This window comes from Onychostoma macrolepis, chromosome 03 (assembly GCF_012432095.1).
Source record: "Onychostoma macrolepis isolate SWU-2019 chromosome 03, ASM1243209v1, whole genome shotgun sequence".
Classification (NCBI taxonomy): Eukaryota; Metazoa; Chordata; class Actinopteri; order Cypriniformes; family Cyprinidae; genus Onychostoma; species Onychostoma macrolepis.
In genome coordinates this window covers 13327176-13348904 of record NC_081157.1, presented here as the reverse complement: position 1 = coordinate 13348904, position 21729 = coordinate 13327176, and the positions used below count along the sequence as shown (strand labels likewise).

Genomic DNA, 21729 nt, shown 5'->3' with positions numbered 1-21729 from the left:
CTTCGAATTTGACCACTTACTTGCCCCAAGTTATTATTATCATCATCATTATTATTATTATTATGAAAAAAGAGAATTTTGTTATTGTTGGTCACATCGCAACTTTAAGTTTTCCCTGGTTCTAGACAGCTAACCTTACATCCATCATATATACCATAAATTATGATAAATTTAAAACCACATAATCTAAACAAAAAGTAAAATATAAGCATAATCTATTTTGATATTTATTGTGATGATTATTTTTTACACAAATTACTTATTTTCTATGCTGTCATTCACATCAAAGTATAATTTCCTGTACTGTATTTTTTGCCCTAAAATGTAACACCTGTGTGTGAAATATGTGGGGAAGGAAAATTAAGGTAAAACAAGGTCAGTATCAATAGTGAACAATTTTTCCCTTTTTTTTTTTTTGAGCTATAGAGAAAACTTTATATTTACCTAAAGTTTGAGGTAGTCAAAGAGCGTGGCTCTGGCTCGACCGTTGCGCATACTAGGCACTTCAGGTCAATGCTGCGCTGTGCTTTCGCATAAGTCAAGTCCATTTAGCTTCAATCATGCTGCATGATTCAGTGCATACATGACAGCTTACAGTTCATTCTGCATTTATAGCTCTTAACAATAAATAAATCACCGCTATAAATGCTGGCTATCTTTAAGTGCCCTGACAGATTTTTGAGCCAAGTGAATTTTGAATGCAGCTCCCAAAAAAAAGACAAAATATAGCATAATAATAATAAAAAAAAAAATTATATGGTCACACCAGTGTGATTAGAACATACAGTGTGCAGCATATCTTGGTTTGCGCTTTGGCTGGCGCTAAACCAGAGGCAGATGCGTTTTTAGAGCACTGTGCATTGTAACCAATCACACATGATTATTCAGCTGAGCTTATCAATGCAGTGGCCAATCAGAGACGTTCAGATGAGTCATCGCTGAAACGCTGGTGTTTTGCTCAGTGCGTGTGTTCCCTCACTAAATTCTGCTCTCTGGTGAATTCTCGCATCAGAAACGACAAAGTGCAGATGTACCTGCGATTTGAGTAAGACATTCATTTCACAGTGTAAACAGCTTCATTGATTTTAATGGGAGTTTTTGAGAGTGCTTGAACTCTGTCTAGACTGAAGTCATTGATGCTGTTTGATAATGAAAATGTTCTTTGCTCTCTTCCTGTACAATGAAAATACATATGGCATGACACCCATATCTGGTACAAAGTAAAAAGTAAAAAGACAGGTTTTATGCGTAGCTAATAGATTACACTAATATTAGGCCACCAGGGCTTAAAGTGAAAAAAAATCCTGAGCCTGAACTTTCTGTGGCTCAACCAGGACTTTTACCAAGCCAGTTTTTTCTATTAACCAATTCTATGAGCAACAGCACAGTCATATTTTCAACGCATTAACAATTATTGTGCCAAAATAATTGAAACTTTTGCAGTACTAGGCTTACTGTGTCAAGAAAATAACATAACATGAATGTTTGTGCCAAAATTTATTGAATTGCTAGTTTTGAAACATGTTAATGACATTAAGTGCATTTACCATTGGTTTCTTTGTAATGTGCAAACAGCATAAAGTGCACTCAACATTGCTCACTCTGAAATAAGCAAACATTCTTAGGTGCTTTTACCAAAACAGAAAACTTTGCCAACTTAAATAGAAATTTGTATTAGTTAGAGAACATAAAAAACACAAAAGTGCATCAAACCAATAAATGCATAGATGTTAGAAAACTACTGTAGTGTAATACTTTACTGTATTACAATCTTAGTGCAACTCAAAAGGCTATTTATCATTCTAAATCTAATTTTTCTTCAGTTTTTTTGTCGTTTCTGGGCTATAAATGAAGTCTTTTAAGCGATCTAAGCATCTTCTTTTCAAAGTTTGGAAAGAAAGTACTTCTGTTGAATAGGTCATGGCTGCTTTGGCTGCAGAGGAGCTGGCTTTGGCTGCAGAGGAGCTGGCTTTGGCTGCAGAAGAGCTGGCTTTGGCTGCAGAAGAGCTGGCTTTGGCTACAGAAGAGCTGGCTTTGGCTACAGAAGAGCTGGTTTTGGGTGCAGAGTTCTCTCAGACTAGAATAGATACTTGAAACCCATAGCTTTTTCTCCAATTGTGCTTTGTTCAGTTTAGAGAAGCAGAATTGTCCAACAGAGAGCCTTTTGTCTGACAAGTGCAAGTCTCTGCAATGAACATCGACCTTTAGGATGTCTTTTGCACTTAGGCCAATGGATTCAGGCTTCATGAACTTACTGAGCAGCTCTCTGACCAAAGCCACCATCTCTGCGTGAAGTAAGTGCATCATTGGTTTCTCGTATTGAAGTTTTTTGAGGAAACTTTGGAACGTTGGGAGAACTCCTGTACACAAAAGAGGACATTTTAATTAAACATCATTATAAAATAATAATTAGTTAAAAAAACATACATATTCTACACTAGAAAAATATAATGATTCAAAACTGATGTTCATGGACATATGTAGTGAATCCCAATTCGTTATATGGTAGATAAAATATTCAAAATGTAACAAGCACAAACAAAATTCTCCAAGTGAATAATCATCCTCATTCAGTGCCTTCCAAGTATTCTTACATTTATTTACATTTAGTCATATACACTTTCTTAATCAAAATACCTCTGAAGATGTCGATCACTACTCTCAATCTTTCATTGTCTGTAAAAAGCACTAATAATCGTGACTTCCTGTCTTTGTTTGCCTGTGTTCGGTAGGCTTTGGCTTGTTGCTGTTGCAGAAATTTTATTCTTGCCCTTTCCTCAACTGACACTGCATTTCTCTGCAGCACTTCAGCTAGCAACCATCTGCAGCAAAAACACATATCCCTGATTAATATGCCAAATCCTAGTAAGAAAGTCAATAAACAATGTAATGAATTATTTTCCAAAATAATATTACCTGTAGTTATGTTCTTCATCTGGTGGTATAAGATGGTAGTAATAGACAACCAAGGCATCCATGACTTCATCCACCCTGTTGCATATGTAGCGGCGTGTTCGTTTACAAAGGGCATACATTTGAAAGTTTACACCAGAGAGAGAGAGAGTTACCTCACCCCCAAAAGGCAGACAAACTCTAGCCCTCTAAGATACCCGACTACGCCACCCCGGAGGCAAATTTACCGGGGAATCGCCTGATAAGATTAACTTTAAAGCACACAGGTTCGGTTGCGGCTGAGATAAGACCAGAGATAGATGGAATACAAAAGTACAGTTTTTATTTGGACATCATTAGCAGATGTAAATATATGAATCAAATACACACTACCACACACACACTTCAACCTCCACTCCAGGGCTGGGGACTACTCGCTCATTCCCTGAAAATGACACAGCAAACACTCGTGCACTCACACTTCAGACCACAAATGTGGAACACTGCAATCGGAAGAGACCACCACCGAGAGAGAGAGACTCGTCCACACAGACACGAATCCTGATCACCCCAACCACTGGAGAGGAAGCAGAATTACACATTAAACATCCAATCAAATATACACACTCACACACATTATAAAACTGAGTACTCCATGCATTAAGAGCAATTACACACACATATGGTCACCATCCGCTAGTAAATCAGTACTTGAAACGGTGAATGCAAGAAAAAAATAATAGACAAATATAATCAAACAAAAAGAAACCATTCAGTTAACAACCAATTCACAGAAATTTGGTTGACAACAAAATAATAAATTAAAAAAAAAACAAACCTACAAAAAAAGTACTAAGTTTTAAAGCAATGGACTCATAAACAAAGCAAAACACAATAAGCAAAAGATAATTCAAATTATATAACGTTATACCACTCAAAAAAAGGAACCAGATCAAAATAATGACTGCTGGATGGTTGAGTCACTTGATCCCCCTAAGAAGTTTTTATTTTACTTTTTAGATTGAAATAAATATGTACCTGCAATCACGTTTTAGTGACAACTTGTGTGGCATTTCTGCAAATTTATGTGGCATTATTGCAAAAACGGGCTCTTCAAAATACATCAAACAACAAAAACAAATTCTAAACTTTGGCAAAAATACTGTTTTTAATGTATTTTATAATGTTTCAATATATACTTACAAAATATATGTCAGAAAAGTTGTGAGAGGAGCAGTTGACCACTTCCAGAAAAATGAATGGCTCTCTATGGGCCTCTGCTGGATATATATGGTCATTACACTATTCTTTCAAAAACTGTGATTTCTGCAAGTTTTTCTCTAACCACCAGATGGCAGAATTGTACACCTAACACCTAGAGCAATATCCAGAAACTATTTAAATTAAATTTAGATCATCATTTAAGATATTTATTCATAATAATTTAATATTTCACATGCAAGCTAATGGTGTAGTTGAGGATTTTTGTGGTAAACAGGTACAAAAGTACTTCATATTTCCTAAAACACAGCATTAATGTATAGATGAGAAGTAAACAAAAAAAAAATGATATATTATTTGTATGATTAAAAATGTATAATTGTTTTACAATTACTCTTTCAATTTTGTTGAAATTGGACACTAGTGTAAACAGGAAAACAAGTGCTTATGAGGGTTAAATATGGTTATTACACGTGAACATTATTGTTGTCATTTGTGATATTCATGTTTGATATTCATATTTTATATTTTACTTTCAACAGGTACAACAGTTAAAAAAGTAGTTGTGCCACTTTCAATGGATGAGAGGGCATTTCATCAGAAAATTAGGGAAGCTTTTCCAATAATAGGAGAGGGTGAAATTGAAATCTGCAGAGTTGACAGGAGGCGAAGGGTAATACCTGTTCAGTTGAGCTCAGTTTGCCCTGCAGCTATAAAAGCATGCCCGGTGTTTGGCAGGTCAGCAGTATATGTTAGGCTTAAGGTAAGGGCAGTAAATTATTCTACCAAATATATCCCTAATGAATTGTTGTGCTATAAATACAATTTTTTAAAATTTTATTTCCAAGTCATTTCTTGACTATCTATAAACTTTGTGCTCATCCTGCATTGCTTATACTGTGATGCTTACTATTACTATTTTTAATATGAATATTCAATTAAAATTAAAACTTGTTTGAAAGACTATACTGCCTTTATTCTTGACAGAACACATCCAGATTGGCTGCCATACAGCATGAGAGCAGTAATGAGGTGAACTGTCAGAGCAGTACTACAGTACATTTTTCTCACATTATGATTCTTCAGATATACAGGATAAGTTTATTTATTACAGAATTTCTAATATGAAATGTTTTAGACAAACCACTACTACCTCTTTTCAAACTATGGCTGTTTTATAAAATCATTATTATAAAGTGTTAAATGTTTCTTATTTCTCAGTCCTTTTTGTCAGTCAGCAAGAACACACCATGCAAAGTTCTGTATTCTGATTTAGTGTCATTTTGTCAATAGGATCCAATTTGTGGAACTAGAGAAGCCTTAAGTATTCAAGGAACCAGTGACAGAGTAAGTAACCAGCTTTCTCATCATCTACGAAGTAATTATAAAAATATATATATATTTGGTATTTTTGTAGTTTGCTGAAATGTTTAATTAAAGCATACAGCATTCTCAAAATAAGATTTTGTCTTGGGATTTATTATTAACTTTTATTCAATGGCATTTATGCTTTGAGTAGTGAGATTATATTCTCATCTCTTATGTTAAAAAAAGGATCATCGGTGGCGCCATGTTGAATCCTTAGAACAAAGGCGAAGACAGGTATTTTTTTCTAGAATATATTTTCTATTTTTCTTCTCTCTCTCTCTCTCTCTTTATATATATATATATATATATATATATATATATATATATATATATATATATATATAGTAACACTTTAGAGTAGGTAACACTTGTTAACTATTAACTACGACTTTTCCCTCAATAAATTCTTAATTTGCTACTTATTAATAGTTATTGCGGTAGTTGTTAAGTTTAGGTATTGGGTAGGTTTAGGGATGTAGAATAAGGTCATGTAGAATAAGGCATTAATATGTCCTTAATTAGCACTAATACATGGCTAATATTCTAGTAATATGCATGCTAATAAGCAACTAATAGGTGTAACCGTAAAATAAAGTGTTACCATATATATATATATATATATATATATATATATATATATATATATATACACTGTGCATGCATAATCGTTAGATAAGTTGATATTTTGATAATTTTCCAAGCATATTTTAACAATTCCAAACCACATTAATCTTAATAACTACTATTAATTAAGCAGGTTTTCTTTTTTTCTTTTACAGATAAAACGAGCCAAAACAGATATTTAACCTACATGGTCTCGAGAAATATTCAAAACTAATGCAATACAGAAATGCAAAGTTAAGGCATGACTATTGAACAGCAAAATGGTCATTGGGTCAGAAAAAGCAGATGGAGAAGAAAAGACACATGTTAACTGCAAAAGAATTATGATTTAAACTGAAGAATTAGGTGTAAAAACCATCAGGGACCATTTAGTCTCCAGCGCCACCATTTTCCAAAACTGATCAGAAAATCAACTTGCCAAACAATTATGGGCAACACTTTACAATAAGGTTCATTAGTTAACATTAGTTGATTACATTAGTTAACATGAAATAAGAATAAACAATACTTCTACAGCATTTATTAATCTTAGTTAATGTCAATTTCAACATTTACTAATGCATTATTAAAATCACAAGTTGTGTTTGTTAACATTAATGCACTGTGAACTAACATGAACAAACAATGAAAGACTATATTTTTATAAACTCACATTAACAAAGATTAATAAATTGTGTAATAAATGTATTGTTCATTGTTCTTTCATGTTAGTTAATACTAATGTTAACAAATGACACCTTATTGTAAACTGTTACCCAGTTATGCACACACTGTGTATATATATATATATATATATATATATATATATATATATATATATATATATATATATATATTGTGTGTGTGTGTAACATTTATACATCTATTTAAAGAAAATTGCTGAAAGGAGGGCACACGTAAGTCGAATTGCTGAGCCGGAGCAAGGCATTGCAATACAGCTTCAGTACCCTGATGGCACCAGGAGAACAAGGAATTTTGTTGTGTCTCAACCAATTCAGGTAATTTGTATTGGCTAACTTATAAGGTCTTTCTGTTTATTTAGTATAGTTTTATATAGTTCTGATTTGTAATTTCTGTAATTGCTTGCTTATGTGTTGTAAAGGATCTCTTTGCCTTTGCTGGTTCGGACGACATGGCCAGTGAGATATTTCGTTTACAGCTGTCCTGGTCATCGAACACTATACTTAGCACTGTTGATGGCAGCCTCTCAGATCATGAAATTAGGAGACCCTCAACCTTGTATGTGCTTTGGATGTCAGGTGCTCAAATAGAGGTAAGTCCATCTTCAAATTGTTTTTGTTTTTTTCTAAAAGTGAAAAAAAGTTCTTATGCCTATATTATTGTTATGCAATTTAGGGACTAATTGAATCCAGTGTTGAATCTTCAACTGATCAACCGGCTACTACTCAGGACTTAGGAAGTTGTTGTTCACCATCAGCACCAACATGGTATTTAATTTTTTTCCTTTACTATTGCCACACCTATTGCCCAGTGGTCTTCAGTCCTGGTTCTGGGAACCTGCCGCTCTGCAATTTTTGACTGTCTTTTTTATTTTTTTAATTCACATCAGCTTGTTAGGTGGAAGGTCCGTTAACTGAACCAAGTGTGTCAGAAGCATACAAAATTTGTAGAGCTGTGGGATTGAAAACTACTGTTCTTGTCTGTACAATTTACGACATTTTTTAATAAAGTTTGTTTTGTGGATTGGTATGTCTAGATTAAGTTATGTAATTCAGTAATTCTTCCATTTTTGTACTCTACAGTGAAGTGTATGCATTAGATTCTGAAGATGAGGAGGAGGATGTGGTCATGTTAACCTCACCTGTTTATTCTAACCATGAAAGTGATGTAAGTATGCAACCATACTTTATAAAGTCATAATAATTTATGTTATTAACTGTGCTTTTTGTTATTGTAATGATTTAGGATGACGTTACTGCTGCTGACATCATCAGAACATTCCAAAAGGAAAATATTAATTTGGAAGAAAAGATGATTGTAGTGGCCAGAAGAAGGAAAGTTCTGCATAGTGCATGTACTGCGCTGAAAAGTAGCTACTTCGCATGGCACAAATCTCCACAAATTGAATTTGTAGGTGAAAGTGCTGATGACTAGGGGACCTAGCAGAGAATTTTTCAGGTTGGTCCAAACTAATTTATCAACAAAATATTCTTGTGATGTCTTTTTTAAAATAGCAAATATACTAAAAATGTGAAATATTGACTTGTTTTAGTTATTGCAGTCAGATATTATATAATATTTACCATTGCTTATGGCAATGCTAACAATTCTTTGGGTAACTGAAATGGTGCTTCTGTTGCGCCTTGTATCGGACCAAACTATACAAACTAGTGCCATCCTGTGTCTCAATTATGTATTATGTAATATGACAGAATATGGCTCTGAATATGACCTCAAAGTACTACAGTATTAATATTTCTTTAATATTGTGGATTATTTTTTTCTTAGTAGAAGCTTTAAGATAATGATGACTATACATTATGCCTTCATTGTTATTGTTAATAATTACAAATTGTATAGGCTTTAATTTCAATATCAGTTTAATTATTTAATTGTATTTGTGGTCTTTTTATTTCTCTAGGCTTTTGATGCAGGATGTGCAGTCATCATTTGTAGTTTTTGAGGGGAAAGCAGGCCAGATCGTTTTCACCTATGACCAAGTAGCTGTGGAGATGAAGCGGTATTACACAGCAGGAAAGCTAATTGCTTGGTCTCTCATGCATGGTGGACCAGGTATCAAAGCACTAGATACCACATTATTCAAACTAATGTGTGGCCAGCCAGATTCTGCAGAAGAATTTGACATAACCTGCCAGATGTTGAAATTCAAGATAAAGTGCGACAGGTATGCATCTTCCTACAGTTCAGACAGGAGGTATTTATGTTTTGTGATGGTAATGGAGTTTCTTTGTTTTAGGTGTTTTTTTGTCAGACCCAACAAGACATAGATGGAATAATAACAAGCCTTGGGGACTGGATTGTTGAGTGTGGAGTCCCAGGCATTTACAGTGCAACACCCAATGATATGAGACGAATCTACGGGCAGCTGATCAAACACTACATTTACTTTTGGTATGAAACTCTAAATATTTTACATTTTAATCAGTCTACAGATTTAATCGTGTTAGTTACAGTGCCCTCCACTGATACTGGCAAATATGAGTAAAACTTTTTTTTGTTTTCTATGCAGATATTTCAGATTCAGAGGTCCACGCTTGTGGACTATTATTTTCATCTCCTTTCATAGGTTTTAGAGTTTAGGTCAGTGAAATGGAATGAGATAACAAAATCTTATTTCTGTGGTCAGTCAATGATTTTTGTGTTGAATTTGAGATGTGCTTTAGATCATTGTTTAGAGCATTGTCCTGCTGGAAGATTCAATCATGATATTTCACACAGTTTGGGCATCCCTGATTTGGGTGTTCTTATTTACTCAGATAAACTTTAACAAGGTCACATATAGGGTGCCAATTTTTGTGAAGGATACTGCATTGTGACTATGTTCAAAAATTCAGTATACTATATACAGTATGTCAATTTCTTGGAACCTATTTCTTTTAGAACAGCAGACATGATCTCACAGTTCAAAGAAGGCATGAACTCGTGTGCCAACATGTGGCAGATCATAGAACTAAACTGGAAGGTCTTCCTACCCTTGTTTACGAACAAGCAGAAAGAACTAACTAGAGAAGATTTCAGAGGCCTGTTCAAAATGTGCTGGAGCGAGGAGGAAGCAACCTCAGAGAGATGGAGGAAGACATGATCTTTCATGGGAGCTCCTGCTCAATGCCATACAGGGTAGGAGACTGGGATAATTTTGACTATTGTCTTATTTTATAATTATGCTATTTATGCACTCTAACTCTTACCAAATCTTTTACACCCTCTGTTCTTAATTTTACAGAAAAACAGTCAGCAATAACATTTCAGGAGATGCTGGTATTCATTACTGGAGCGGATAGCATTCCCCCATTGGGCTTCCCAGGACAGCCGAGAATTGAATTCTACACACAAGAAAATCGCCGACTACCATACGTATCAACATGTGGCATGGTTCTGTTTTTGCCTAGAGGCATCCAAGAAGAAGAGGAACTGACTGACTTGCTTAACACCGCACTGAAAGGGTACCTCGGGTTTGGAAAAATTTAAGGTAACACTTTATTTGAAGGTCATTTATAAGTGATTAGTTAATCATGAACCAACCATTTATAAAACATGACTATATGTTCATAAATGATTAATAGGTGATATGTTCATATTTTTATCTTTGTTTTGTAGATTAAGTTATAAATCATTTACAAGTGATTAGATAATGATGACCTAATAATTACTTTTAAATGACTTGTAAATTAATTAACAAAACATACACAAATTGTTAACATATCATTTATTAATTGCTTATGAATGTTTTGTAAATGATTATTTCATCAACTAATCACTTATAAATGACTTACAACTGAAGGTTATTATAAAGTGTTACCTAATCTAAAATTGTAAATTTAGTCACATGTAAACAAAGTTCAGTGAGAATGTAAAGTGTGTTTTTGGCAAAAACTTTATTTGCTCTAATAAGACTACAGTTATATACAGATACAGAATACAGATAGAACAGTTATAACATATGTTGATGTTGTAGCACAATTAATTTAAAGACTATAATGTTTGTTTTTCTATGAAAAAAAAATCTAAAATAAAATGAAATATTAATTCTTCTGTTTGAACACTTCCTATAGTAATTGCAAAAGCATTTCTGTGTTTTTCTCTGAAAATAAAAAAATACTAGATCAAAGGAAGTTTTGTTTTTATTTTATTTTACTACAGTATTGCAGAACCCAAATATACAAGAAATGAGTACAAAGTATACATTATATCTAAATATAATGCTGTGAATAAACCATCCAAAAAATGTTTGTCAAATGAAAAGAGTGTTTGGCATAGCAAGAACATATGATGTGATACGTTTTGTGATTTGTTTTTCCAATAGGTCTGTAATAGTCACCAAGGTTGCATGTATTTAATAATAAAAACAAAAAACAGTAATATTGTGAAATATTGGAACAATTTTAAATAGCTGTTTTCTATGTGAATATATGTTAAAATGTAATTTATTGCTGTGATCAAAGCTGAATTTTATTTGATGAATACAAAGTTTATAAAGTAAAAAAAAGTAATTGTACTGTCACTTATGATCGAGTTAATGCATTCTTTCGGAATAAAATCTTTAAAATACAGTCTTTAAAAAAATGTAATTGTACCCACCACAAACTTAGTGAACTGTAGTGTACACAACAATATTAACCTGTTTACAATATTGATTATATTAATATTAAATATTTCTTCAATTTCAATCAAATAAATTACATTTTAAAATATGTTCTTTCACATTATTACTTTTTTTAAATAAAATGCAGCTTAGAGAACCATAAGAAACTTCCTTTAAAAACATTAAAAATTTTAATTATTCCAATCTTTTGTCCACAAGTTTGTGCGTGATCTATATGGGTTGAGGAATATTTCCAAGGAAGTTAATAACTTGCTCCAAAATATCAGTTCCTAAATCGTCACGCCTTCCACCAAGAGGGTTGACCTGCTGCACAAGTTGTTCCGTGACTCCTTCTTGAATGTTGAATTGGTTGGCAGGAATCTCAGATTCTGGCCAGGTGAACATTGTTTGAAAAGCTTGGGGGGTAGTTTCTTGTGTAGCTGGAGGAATGTTCACATCTGCAGCTGGCTCTTCATCTGCTCCAAGAATTCCGCGTATACCAGTATGGTTTCGAGTTAGCTGTGAGAGACATCCTCGAATGAAGAGCTGGTGGGGAGACATGTACCGTTCAGTTCTCAGCTTGTGGTGGTTCCACTGATGAATGAACAGTTGGAGATCCCTGTTGATTCGAGGTAGATATACATAATGTAATGCCCACAGGTGCATTTCATTGTTGCTGTCAATTTTACCTTCACTCTCCAAAAGCATGAATAAGGCATAGTAAGTATTGGTGATGCCTCGCCAAACATCCCGCCACAATCTCTCAATTCTTTGGTTGTGTGTGCTCCTTCCTCTCAGAGCACTTCCTCTGGTGAAACCCCGGAAGACATTCATGAATAGGCAGAATGCATTATTCTCCCCTCCATTATCACAGCGGACTCTTGAAGGTATTCCATACTGGCCAATGGCTTCTACAAAACTGTGGAAAACTGTGTCGCTGCGATTGTTGGAAGAAGCCTTTAGGAATACTACAAGCCTGCTGTACCCATCTATCCCACCATGTATGACATAAAAGATAAATAATGGAAAAACCATAATACCTGATTAACTTATGATTGCCATCCAAATGCCATAGGGAATTTGGCCCTGCAACCCGATAGACTCTTCTGTGCAGTCTACGTGTGGTGACTCGCTGTGCTGCTCCCACTGGATTTGTCCAAATTAAACTTTGTCTGACTCTGTGCCGTTGCACTACAATTCCCTGACCAGCCAGTCGTGCCCAGACTGATTCTGCCCCCAGTTCATCATTTCCTCTAACTACTTCTCTTACTCAGTCATCAAGATCAGAATCAGAGAGATCTGTGTATCTGCCTCTACGTGAAATATTGAATTCCCTGTTGATAAAGGAGAGCAAATGTGAGACTTGTGTATTCAAACCAAAGACAATTATTTTGTTGCCCTGTACTCAAATTTTCCACTGTATGAATATTAGGTTAATACTGTAGGCTACATAATCAATCAATCAATCAATCAATAAGATACAACACTAATTAAGATATTTGGGAAAAAATCATACCTGTTATCCTTAAGGTGTGTCTCTATTACTTTATATTTTGTAACTTCATATATTAAATATTTGCTGCTCAATACTGAACAAAGTTGATTTTTCAAACTGCATGTTGAAATTATTAGTAGGGATTATTTGGGTTTGACTGGCACTTTTAGATGGAACAATGAAGCATAGTGACTGTGAGAATACTAATACTTATTTATCCATACTGCTTATCCTTCATGAGAAGGCTGGAGCCTGTCCCAGCATCCATAGGCGGGGGAAAATAGGGTGACCACCTGTCCCGCTTTTTGTCGCATATTGAGAAAATGTCCTGCATTTTCTGTTGGTTTTTATTTGTCATATTAAGAAAACGTACATAAGTTCATTGTCTTTTGAAGAAAGCTTTTTATTTATTCTTTTGCGGCATAGTTTTCGCGCAAAAGATGTGCGGGAAAACACGATAATCTCCATTCATTGTAATAGTTAATAGTTCGTTTGAGGCGGTTTCTGTGGCGTTATTTTAATGACAAATGTCCAGAGTGCATTATTATAATGTGAGGGCGAGCACAAATCTCCTCTCTCGCAGGTGGATTCTCTTCACTCACACAAAAAATGGATGCGCTTTCTCTCGCTTACTACATGTGCGAGCTCAAAAACATAAATAAGTGCATATGACAAATCATTATTTATATAGCATAACAGTAGTAAATATATCTGTCTCACACGTGTCCCACATTGTCCCGCAAAATCACTTGTACTGTCCCGCAACAGATCTATTGCCAGGTGGTCACCCTAGGAAAACACCTTGGACATATTTTAAATCTCCAGGTGACCTAAACTGTATGTCTTTGGATTGTGTGGGAAACTGGAGCACCCAGAGGAAACCCACACTCAAGTTTTAAATAGGAAAACTATCGAAACTCTTTGGTCATTTTTCAACGCGATGCTACTGGTCTAATAGGATTCAATGATCTATGCTAAGCTATGCTAAAAGTGCTATCGCCAGACCCGGAGATCGGCTGAATGGATTCAAAAACGGTAAAACTCAACTTATTAACTCTGGGGGAGTTGGAGAATGAGCCTATTTCCAAAAAAAGTGGAGTGTTTCTTTAACACGGCCAAAATGTGCGTGTCTATACGTACAAAAGAAACGCGTTTAAATTTGCCACGTTAACGCGGACAAATTGTGTGTGTTGACACGGTTAAATTCACGCGCTCCGTTTGAAGACTTTTGGCCCCGTCGGCCTTCCATACAAAAGCACTCTCTCCGCCTGGGCGAAATCATGACGTCATGATTTTCGTACTGAATCAGGGTTGCCAGGTTTTCACAACAAAACTCGCCCAATTGCTACTCAAAACCATAGCCGTCTCTCTACGCAAACCGGTAAACACTGCTGAAGTTGCGCATGCGCTATGAGGGGGAAACAGGGGAACTGAATTCTCCGGAGCACCGTAATGACGTAGTAGAAAACGCGCACGTGCAATTGACAATTCTGTTTTGCGACGATTTACGACACTGTACGATCTGTTCCACGCTTTGCTTTGTACCGCGAGACACTCAGCGAAAGAAAATGGAGTACAGCAAAGTAAAAAAAGAAAAGTTTGCCCTTTACACTGCCGTTAGGCAATATTTGGTTGACGGGCTGGTGGATGCGGCGTTGAAGAAGAAGGTCTCACGAATGGCTGCAAATTTCGTTATAAGAGGTAAGTGAGTGTGGGTGTTTGAAATAATATTAGCATTGTTTTAGTTAACACGTGTGAGCCTGTCAGTAAAGACGTTCCATCTAGTCAGACATAGTAACCGCCAACATTTTTCACCACACATGTTTTAGCATCCCTGAACAAAGACACGTACACATAAGTGCTGTATTGTAATACCAAACAAATCAGCAAAATCATTACTTAAACATTGTTTGTCTATCACAGAAAGTAAATTATTCTACACCGGCCCCAGTGCACAATTCACGAGGTTGGTTGTGCTGTCTGAGGAGCAGAGGCGGGCTGTCCTGGAGGAGTGCCACAACAACCCTGGCACTGGAAACCATGGGGGCGTGAGGGCGACCATGGACAGGGTTGTCGTGGGGTACTACTGGGACAGCATAAAGGCAGATGTGGCAGATTGGGTAATTTTTTGGAACTCTCATAGAATTTAACACTATGGCTCTCAGGCAATGAATTGATTTAGTGGCTTTGTTTGACTTCAGTGAATTATTTGGTCTAAATAATAAATGTATCCATCAGGTCAAAAGCTGTCACAGATGTCAAAAGAATGACCCCATAAAGACTGTATCTCCTGCCCTTCACCCTATTAAGGTAGAGCTTACCTTGGTGTACCTCTTGAAGCAACAAGTTATGTATAAGGTGACGTGGTAATATTACATATCTCCACAGGTGAAAGAGCCGTGGGAGGTGGTCGGTATGGACCTCATTGGTCCACTGAAAAAAACTGTGAAAGACCATCAATACGTCCTCACGGTGACAGACCTGTTCACCAAGTGGGTTATCGCTGAGCCTTTGAAGTGTGGCTCCAGCACTGAGGTGGCTGAGGCACTTGTGTCAAAGCTGTACACCTTTGGTATGGTCCGGAAAATCATCACTGACAGGGGCCGTGCATTTGTTAACGAGGTATGTGTCCTGATTACCCTCTCCCTTCACCCCCTTCACACAGGTCATATGACATCATCACAATTCACGCTGTTTTAAGCGGTAATTGGTCATTTCTGAGACCAATAAATATTGAAAATAACCATGTGTGTCTGAATTATGTACAGCTTAATGCACACATATTTGCGGCGCTGAACATCAAGCATGCCATCACAAGTGCATACCATCCCCAGTCAAACGGCCAAGTAAGTGTGCCATCATGACATGCTGCAAAACAGTAAAGTCAACTTTAGCCAATGTATACTAAAGTGCATGTAGTAATTCCTTTCTATGTTGAAGGATGAGAGAACTAATCAAAATGTGAAGAGGACTCTCAGAAAATATGTTAATCAGCACCAGGATGATTGGGACATCCACCTGCAGGCCATAGTTTATGGAATAAACCCTGCAAAACATGTTATTATTCAAAATGACTAGATAACGTATATCACATACATGTTTTAAGAGTTTTATTTTGTGGTTCAATGCAATCTAACAAAAACTTTTGTTTCAAATTAGAGATTCACCAAGTACAGTCTGTACTTTATAATGTACAATAGGCACCCCCGTCTACCACAGGCCAGTAAGTTGCATAAAGTGTTGACAAGTCCAGCAGATACACCTCTTTAAGTGAAGATATGTACAAGGAGATTTTTCATAGGACAATGTGGAATCAAAAGATATTGTCATTTTGCCAGCATGGTCTAGGGGGTCACAAACAGCAAGCCACTACATGCTTTGTGTACAGTTACATCTTTTTAGTGTTTCCTCTATTTTTTTAAACCAGTTGGTGCCCCTATAGCTGGCATTAATGGTGTATTATCTCCACAGGTATTATTAGTTGCTAAGAAGGAGGCTATTTTTCTGGACTCATTAAGTCCAAATGGGTTTGGAGATGAGGAATACTGAACCATATTTAGGTTTGATACATCTAAGCAGAGGACATTAGCAAGGTTTGACCTGTGATAGCTTAAGGCTAACACAGAGAACAGACAGTGCATATAGTTACATGCTACTATGGGAATTAAAGTTAATACATGATGGGTGCCTTTTCTACAGTTATTTCATCCAGTTAAGCCTGAACAGCACTCTGAAAATCTTCAGTCTGATGACACTGTGTAACAGCCTTAACAAATACAGATCAAACCGAGTGAAATGGACTGATATCCTGTTCAGGCAAAGCCTTGTTCTTTGGCTTCAGATTTGAGTAAAAGTCTTGTTCTATGGATTCGGGGTTGGGCAAAGACATTGCTCTATGGATTCAGTTTTGCATAATTTTTTTTCCAGACAACTTGCAGGAGCAGTGGCTAATGGACCGTGGGTGGAGAAGACTGGCAAAGATTTTGATGTAACTTTGCTTACTATGTAATTTTGGCATTTCATTTTGCTCGGCGGACACTATGTATTATATACTGCAATGGTTGTCAACATCACATCTGAGTAACTGTGTATTACTTTTCAGCCATTTCCAGTTCAGTCAGATGGACAGAGCTGTGGGATCTTCATGCTTATGGTAAAATACAATTTCTACTCAATTTTTCCCGTTTGTCCTACATCTCCGTAATCATTATCTTTCTCTTTAACAGTACGCCCTCTGCATCTGTACTGGTGCCCAGTTTCACTTTTTGGATGTAAGTTGTAATTCACGGAATGTATGTATCCAAGAATGTTAAAAAAACAAACAATGCAAGACTCCAATATTACAGGCTGACATACCATCTATTCGGAAGTGGTGGTGTCTCCAGATTCTGGAGAAATTCTCAATCGCAAGGTAGGACACATTTCAAGCAGTAAAACATTGGTCTGCTTTACAATTATGCTATATTAAAAGTACCATACTCTGACTTTTGAAAAGGCATGGGCAGCACTTTGGACAGCACTTTGCCTTTTGGACAGAGGAGGCAGAACAGCTGATGGCAGGCACCCTACCACCTATTTATAGGATTCCTCGACCCCAAATAGTCAAGGTATGGCCAAACTAACCAGACAACCATTTTCGTGTATGCATTCTATACAGGTAGGTCTCAAAAAATTAGAATATTGTGGAAAATTTTAATTCAGTAATTCAGTGTAAAACTTGAAAATCATACATTATATAGATTTATACAACAGTTCATCCATTACAGTGCATCCGGAAAGTATTCACACCCCTTTCATTGTTTCACCCTTTGTTACATTGCAGCCATCTCCTAGAGACATTTATGTTCTTTTTTTTTTTTTCTCCTTAATCTACACTCAGTACCCCATAATGACAGCAAAATACAGAATTGTTGAAGTTTTTGCAAATTAATAAAAAATAAAAAACGGATTCTAATTTTGTGAGATACTGAATTTTGGGTTTTCTTTAGCTATAAGCCATAGTCATCAAAATTAACACAAATAATGGCTAGAAATATTTCTCTTAGTCTAATGAATCTATATAATGTATGAAACTGGCACACTTTTCCACAATATTCAAATTTTGAGACCTACCTGTATTTTCTGTGTGCATTATATGGTTATGAGTTAGCAGATACTTTTGTCCAAAGTGGCTTACAAATAAAAACAATACAGAAGTTAGCAATCAATAGTCTAATGAAAAAAGCCCAGCCACATAATAAGACAAAAGCATCGTTTCTCTTTTAAATGGATATCTTTTAAAAATATTTGGAGATATTAAAAAAAAAAAGAACTGTAGTCTGATTACGATTGTTTTAAAATGTAATATAATCGAATTACAAGTACTTCATTTTTGGAATCTACGTAATCCTGATTACATGTAATCCGTTCCTACCCAGCTCTGTCAGTCAGATATAGTTTGATTTTTCTGCGGCCGTGCAGGAATGTTATTTATGTTATTCACGTGAACGACCCACAAGACTTCTTGTCCCAACTCCACTTGTATAACCTTTTTGTCATCCTTATGGGACTTTCCTTCCTGTCCCGCTAATGGACATACCTTAGAGAGTCTTGAGATCCCCTTGAAGTGTTCTTAAGATCAATGGTGAGTCTCTACTTGTATTTATGAGGAGGAGAAACAGATATCTCATTAGCATTGGGGGTCGGTGTGTTTCTGCAGATCGGCTCTGCCCTGCAGAGATACTCACCACATCATTACATTTTCCACTTTGAACTGCTCTTCCCCTTCAATTTCAATCGATTACACATCAAAACACGCCACAGAGCAGATCAGCTTTCACAAGCTGTCTGTTCTGCTGGAAAACCTGCAAAGAAGTTTTTTTCTTGCTACAGATTGCACAGCGAATCCTTCAGGATTGTTAAAACAAATGAGATGATTGATATTTGGACTGTGCTGCTGGAAGCGTCATGCCACAAACCTATAGATTTATGCATTCAATTACCTACTCACTCAAGGCTCTGATTTGGTCTGCAATAAAGGCATATCATACATGTTTTCTGTTTTAAACACACACACGAGAGAGCTGTCAGTTCACATGTCAAAGCGTTTCATTCTCATTAGGGCTGTCAAAAAAAGAAAAAAGAAAAAAAAAATCGAATTTCAAATTTTCGTTGAATTTCAAATAAAAGTCCACATTCGATTGCAAAAACACTGCATTCTGTCGTTGCATTTTAATGCTTTTTCTAGCCTATCCAGTTGAACCCACTAGATGTGGCGCTGCTCATTCAAAATATTGTGGAAAAAGAGAACATCAATGTGGAGAAGATGTTTACGTCAAAACTGAAACCAAGCCGTTCACACAGAACACACATTACTGCATTTTCTATAAGGACATCTATCACCGTTGCACTCGCGTCTCGCACAAGAGAGACGCATGTTTAGAAAACCATGTAAAATTAATGTAAGTTCAACTTTTGAAAAACATGTCTCGAGAATTTATGGCGTTTTTTCCGCATCCCACTGCATCTCATGTTTTTAAATGAAAAAAGTAGGCTACTCTTTGTGATTTGGTTTTCGGTCATTAGTATTAAACTATACATACACAGTGCTTGTTGTTTCTAATTGTTTAAGCAACGTAATTAATTATGTATGGTTTATAAACCATTATTTTAAACATTATGCACTTTTTTCAAAGAAAGTCTTTTTTTATTTATTTTTTTGAACAAATGTGCTTTAGTACGGTAATATTTTGCTCGATGCGCCCAATTGTGGCCTCAGGAGAGAAGCCAAAAGCTTTTTTCCCCCTAACAGAAATTATGCCTTTTAAATTTGAATATAATTCGAATATTGATAATATTTTAGTACAAAATTCGAATTTAGTTTTTCAGCCAGTTTGACAGCCCTAATTCTCATATATACACCTGCATGTAGTGAATGATATTTCTGTTGTCTTCATTTCTTTACTTAAAAACAATCACATGCAATCAAGCCAACAATCATGTAGAGTGACTTTTGGGAAAATGGAATCACTGCTTGAAATTGTATTCATATATTCATGTTTTAATAATCAAGAACACTTCCCTACGGGTTATGTTGATTGAATTAAATGGGATGTAAATAAGGTTCCCTATTTTATGGAAAATTGCATTCTGGTGTGCATGTAATGTCCAGCGTACTCTAAATTATGAAAAGACATTTAGTGTTTACAGTGTTTATCAGGAGTCTATCAAATCTACGCAGCAATTAAAATAAGCTATCAACATTGGTTTGCGTTTATGTTCATAAATATATGATCAGTGTGAGCAAGACCGATGTTCAAATTAAATTTCTTTGCATTATTTAGAACAGGGGAGACTGGGGATGCTTATAACTTTATACTGTGATATCAGTAGTTTTTAGTTTTTATTTCTGATAAAAATAAAATTGCTACTGCAATTTAAAATGTGATTTTAAGAAATCCAGGTTTGCTGTGGTTGTTCTTTTAGGGCTGCATAAATTATGCAATATGGAAATAAATAAGTAAATTATACGTATTATTATTAAATATTACATTTTAAAAAATTATAAAATAATGAATTGTAATATTTCACTGTGTTAAAAAAAATTAAAAAAGTGACCCTGGACCACAAAACCAGTCTTAAGTATCAATTTTTGAGATTTATACATTATCTGAAAGCTTCCATTGATGTATGGTTTGTTCGGATCAGACAATATTTGGCCTTTAAAGTTGTCCAAATGAAGTTCTTAGCAATGCATATTACTAATCAAAAATGAAGTTTTGATATATTTACAGTAAGAAATTTACAAAATACCTTCATGGAACATGATCTCTACTTAACATCCTAGTGATTTTTGGCATAAAAGAAAAATCGATAATTTTGACCCATACAATGTATTTTTGGCTATTGCTACAAATATACCCCAGCGACTTAAGACTGGTTTTGTAGTCCAGGGTCACAAATAAGAAAAATAACGCGATAATGTTTTACAACTGTAAAATTACAATACTAATGCATTACTTCATTTTCAAAGGTTCAACCATCAGACTTTTGACAGGAAGCTGCAGGGAGTCTTTAAGAAGCAGAGATGAGTTTGCATTTACTATGAACCGAGCTGCTTTGAGATGCTGCAAACACTGAAAGATCATGAGCTGCTCACGTGTAAAAGAACAGCGCCATGCAGTGCATATGTTTACTGAATTTAATTGCAGCCTTTGCAATTTTATAATTACACTAAGCCATGTCAGGATTTTAATGTAATTTAAATGAATCTTAATGGAACAGATGCAAATCTTTTTTGCAGAAAAAAAAGTTTTGTGTATTTACACAATAAATACTTTGCACCTAGTTAAAAAGTAGGATCTACTAGTAGGATTTTATTCAGAGGGATTTTCCCAATCTGGCATAGCAGGGCATCTGTGTTCAGACTTCACATTTTAGATTTAGTTTAGGTGTACATTTCTCAATTTTTCCTGCGCGTCAATTTAAAATGTCTCCAAAAATCAACTTCGTTATCTATAGGTATGCTCAGATCTCTCAGGAGTCACGATTAAAGCTGCTGTCACAGAGAGTCACACAGGCAATCACACACAGCTCTGCATGAACAGGCAAATACCTCAGGAAACATCCAGCGTTTATTTCACATAAACCTGTTTAGTGTGACCCTGGTTAATGTGACAGATGATTCCGTTTAACTCGGCAGAAGTTCTTGGACACTTTGTAGGTTTTGTCGCTCAGGGCTGTTGGAAATGCTGCTTTTTACTGCGACCCCAACGATACTGACATTTCCTTCACTTTGCGAGCAGCTTCTTCTCTCCCCAGAGAGAAGATATAAGATAACCCTCCTTGCTTAGCAGGCTGTGCTTCA

General features: G+C 35.6%; 1 protein-coding gene across 2 annotated transcripts; it reads left to right on the top strand.

Annotated features, from left to right (window-relative positions):
* The first annotated feature begins 302 nt into the window (after positions 1 to 302).
* Positions 303 to 9563, top strand: LOC131537205 (uncharacterized). 2 transcript variants are annotated; one of them, XM_058770507.1, is made up of 13 exons: positions 303 to 2294; positions 4656 to 4876; positions 5101 to 5145; positions 5407 to 5460; positions 5668 to 5715; positions 6978 to 7103; positions 7208 to 7378; positions 7462 to 7553; positions 7869 to 7953; positions 8032 to 8244; positions 8708 to 8971; positions 9044 to 9198; positions 9317 to 9563. In XM_058770507.1, exons 2-10 carry the CDS (start codon positions 4691 to 4693, stop codon positions 8218 to 8220), a joined length of 996 nt encoding a protein of 331 aa, XP_058626490.1. In that variant the 5' UTR covers positions 303 to 2294; positions 4656 to 4690; the 3' UTR covers positions 8221 to 8244; positions 8708 to 8971; positions 9044 to 9198; positions 9317 to 9563. The 2 variants fall into 2 exon arrangements, with proteins under 2 accessions (XP_058626490.1, XP_058626489.1); XM_058770506.1 differs by having other exon boundaries at positions 303 to 4876.
* Positions 9564 to 21729: the final 12166 nt, after the last annotated feature.